Below are 352 nucleotides of genomic sequence, written 5' to 3'. Positions count from 1 at the left end.
GGGCCCCCCAGCCTCTACAGCGGGCGGGTGGCCGGGCTGCAGCGCCAGATGAGCTTTGCCTCCATCCGCATCGGGCTCTACGACTCGGTGAAGCAGCTTTACACCCCCAAGGGTGCTGAGAGTGAGTGCAGTGACGGTCGGGACCCCCATCCCTGCGAACCCCCATTCCTGCACCCACCCTGTCCCAATGCATGACCCTCTCTCAAAAGAGCATTGTCCACCCTGGGGGTGAACAACCCACCCTGGCATGCTAATCCCTCCCCAAAATGCACCGTCTGCTAAGCACCCTCGACCCCAGGGTGCTCCACCTGGGGTCCCCGCAGAACTGGGGGTCCCAGCACCTGCTCTCTCC

The 352-nt window shown here is 64.2% G+C and overlaps 1 protein-coding gene across 1 annotated transcript in view; it reads left to right on the top strand.

The window, feature by feature from the left end:
• The window catches only part of LOC104539584 (mitochondrial uncoupling protein 3-like), a 2,122-nt gene that overhangs the window by 359 nt on the left and 1,411 nt on the right, over positions 1 to 352 (top strand). Inside the window, 1 exon segment of the mRNA XM_010183154.1 lies at positions 1 to 230. This exon segment is cut by the window's left edge and continues 15 nt beyond it. Within this exon segment, the coding sequence (XP_010181456.1) occupies positions 1 to 230 (230 nt within the window).

The sequence above is a fragment of the Mesitornis unicolor genome, unplaced genomic scaffold (assembly GCF_000695765.1).
Source record: "Mesitornis unicolor isolate BGI_N332 unplaced genomic scaffold, ASM69576v1 scaffold6564, whole genome shotgun sequence".
Lineage (NCBI taxonomy): Eukaryota > Metazoa > Chordata > Aves > Mesitornithiformes > Mesitornithidae > Mesitornis > Mesitornis unicolor.
This window is presented reverse-complemented; position numbering and strand designations above follow the sequence as displayed.